This window comes from Elaeis guineensis, chromosome 7 (assembly GCF_000442705.2).
Source record: "Elaeis guineensis isolate ETL-2024a chromosome 7, EG11, whole genome shotgun sequence".
NCBI classification, from domain to species: Eukaryota; Viridiplantae; Streptophyta; class Magnoliopsida; order Arecales; family Arecaceae; genus Elaeis; species Elaeis guineensis.
The window spans coordinates 70,710,090-70,713,340 of record NC_025999.2 but is presented as its reverse complement, the minus strand read 5'-3'; the positions used below and the strand labels follow the sequence as shown (position 1 = coordinate 70,713,340).

Below are 3,251 nucleotides of genomic sequence, written 5' to 3'. Positions count from 1 at the left end.
CTTTCTTTTCTAGTTCACCCGTGGTTGTATACTGTTGATTTGGCATCGGAGCGAGAGATCAGATAAGCTCACAAGATACCATGTACTAGATGACAAATTGGATATTATAAAAATTTCTGTGCAGGGTATTTTTAAACTTATCGTTTCCTCAAAAAAAAAAAAAAAAAAAAAATGATCACCGTTCGCCTGAATAGCACACTGCTGTTTTTTCAGTTAACATTAGTACGAGCGATCATGTTTATTTTTTCTTTAATAACCATCTTTTCGTTGACAGTTGATTTTTTAGAAGAACTTGCATGCTATTATTTGTTTCCATGAATTTCCATAGATAATAGCAACAATAAATTTCCCTTTTATACGAAGGACAATATTCAAAGTAGCGATAGATAATGTAATCTCATGCAATGTTCTTATTCTGACCACTGATCACCTGCACTAAAAATGATAAGGTCAGATGAAATTAGTACAGAAGCTACAATAGCTGACTGGGGCTCTGGGGAGGAGATGCATTATACCTAAGATCTTGGCCTCCTGAGAAAAGTAGAGGTTAAGGTTGTGATGACATGACCTTGGCTGTGGTAGGAGGCAGAGGTGGAGGGGGAGATGGTGTTGGTGTCCAAAAGGGGATGGGTGGAAATGGGAAACGAAAGGTCGGTGAATCTGGTGATGAGGAGAAGGGGAGAGGAAAATATGGTGGCTTTAAGAATGGAAGAAGCCAGGAAGGTAGTGAGAAAGGGAAGGATGAGGGGCTTGGGAATGTTATGGGAGGGAAGGGAAAAGGAAGAGGTGGCAAATTTGGCCAAGGGAGTCCAAATAGAGGCCAACTTGGCCAAAAGAATAACGAGGAGTTGAGAGGACGTGACATTTGTTCCTCGTCAGTCCTACACATGGAAGTGTCCATCTTTGCTGGCCTGAAGTTCAGCGCATTCAAGTTAAAGAAACAGATATCTGCATCTCTGGATTTGATTGCCACATGCTCGGTTGATCTCCTCAAGCCAGGAACACTGCAGAGAGAGGATGAACTCTTGATCAGGCTGGCACGGCATAAGGACTTCACCTCTCGGCCTTCTCTGCATTCTAATCCATCAACAGGGGGAATGTCGAGCTTATAAACTCCAAATCTATCAGTGGTTCTCTCAGCCATGATCGATATCTCCTCTGTCGGCATGGAATTTGCTTTGAACTTGCACTGTATCAGCACTTCAACACCTGGAAGCGATCAAAATAAAACTGAACTACCATCTAACATTTGCACCATAGCAAGTTATACTAACGCTTGCAGCACCTGGAGGAGGTTAAACCAAAACAGAACTAGGATCTGATGAGGAATTTGAAAAATGGTTGAGTCTTCTGTTTCGATTACCTTTGATGAAGTAGCTGTGCTTGGAGAAGGTGTTGTTCGAGCACACATCACAGAAGACTGCACCTATCACTGTGATATTAGAGATGGGTTTTGGAAGAGCTCCAACATAGAAGAACTTGGTACCAAGAGCTACAAGGACAATGAGAAATCTCGGACTCATGATGGCTTTAGAGAAGCCTCTCAACAGGGTTTGAGCAACAGTTCTCTTTGAGTGTCTTTCTTCTTGTTTTTGTAAGCAAGAGTTGGTGGAAGGCGATGATACTTTAATGAAACGAGCACGTGAAGGGTGCTTTTGCCCAGATAAAGAGGATACGGTGAGGTACTCTGGGCTTCACGGGGTTACAGTAACTTGGAGGTTTCTCTCTCGCATTCACATTGCTAATCATATGCCACTGTACATGATTGGAGTCAAGAAATAGAAAATTAGAGATTCTGGTTCTTGCTTGGGAACATCTAGTGTCAATGGCTCGCTTGTTTTCTATACAGTTGTTTGGTTATCATTATCCCCTTCAGTAGCATCCATCGCCTGGGACAATCTAAGCATTTCTGTATGAAATTTATGGGATAGATTCCACTCATTATTGTTACCAAGGAAATGGATTAAATAACAACTATAGTACATAAGTTTCCTTGATATCTGCCCATGGGCACTTCTCAAAGCACAAACAGTCAACTGCACATGACACCACAATGGAGAGATTTCAAAAAGTTCAGTGTGAATGGAACACACTATTTCCTAAATGTGTGCACTCTTTTTTGTGTCTATCAAACTGATGCACAACAATGATGATACTTATCCTCCAGGAAGGTAATCCTGAAATTCTCCTTGTGCAACCTAGCAGATAGTGCATGCTGTTGCTGGTACTCACATTCTCTTTTGGCAACTCCTCAAACTTCTTTTCTGATGAGAAAAGAAAAAAAGGCTGAACAAGCAATGTCATAATGCTCAGAGGAGCAAATCAGGAACTGATTGTTGCACTTCTTTTAAAACAAGATATTTCTCCAGCTCTTATTCCTTCATTTATTTTCTTCCAAACACAAAAATAATGGTCTTAGCTCTATGAGTATAACAGGCTCTTCAGCTAATATAGCTTGCATAATATGAACTTCCACTTGGGCATGATTCTAAGATATGATCCTGTTGGAATATACCGATCGACTCCTGTATGCCGACTTATCCTCGGACCTGTCCGACCGATGTTCGACTCTACCGACTGACGATCCTACCGACCGACGAATCCGACGATGACCACCGACGATGGCTACCGACAATGTCCGACTGAAGGTATGTCGGCCGAACAGACCCATACTGTTCCTGACCGGCCAAGCGGCCGAGCCCAAATCACCGACTCACTGTCGGGGGTGGCAGCTGACGTCCGACTTTCGCAAGGCACCAGACCAGCCGACGGTATCTCTGGGTCATCACCCGACATTCCGGCAGCTGAATACCGACATATAGTCGGCAAGCCCATCCAAACGCCGTATGACCGCTATGGGCAGTTGTCCTGTCAAGGACATGCGGCATGGCCGCCCTAGGGTATTGTTCTGTTAAGGACATAGATTGATCCCAGTGACTTGACAGCCCACGGCGATTTGACAGCCCCCGGCGATTTGACAACTCCTCAGTTGTCTGCACCATTAATGATGGGATCATATTGCATTCCACTATAAAATGGGGTAAGGCAACAGTATTGGTAAGTTCTAAGTTCCGGGCAAGCTTTCTCAAGCTCTCAGAAATGCGCCCCTAAGCTCTTGAGCTCTCTCTCTCTCTCTCCCCCATTATGCCCCTAATTTTCCACTGTTGCCTTGTCTCCTCTCTGACTTGACCGTCGGAGGGTCTCCGCTAGAGGCGTCTCCGGTCTATGAGGACTTTTCTTGCAGGTGCGCG

General features: G+C 44.0%; 1 protein-coding gene across 1 annotated transcript; it reads right to left on the bottom strand.

Annotated features, from left to right (window-relative positions):
- Positions 1-620: 620 nt before the first annotated feature.
- Positions 621-1,600, bottom strand: LOC105048971 (uncharacterized). Its single transcript, XM_010928488.4, is given in 3 exon segments — positions 621-795; positions 797-1,209; positions 1,364-1,600. Coding segments are annotated over 3 exon segments (609 nt in total). The 5' UTR covers positions 1,524-1,600; the 3' UTR covers positions 621-759.
- Positions 1,601-3,251: the final 1,651 nt, after the last annotated feature.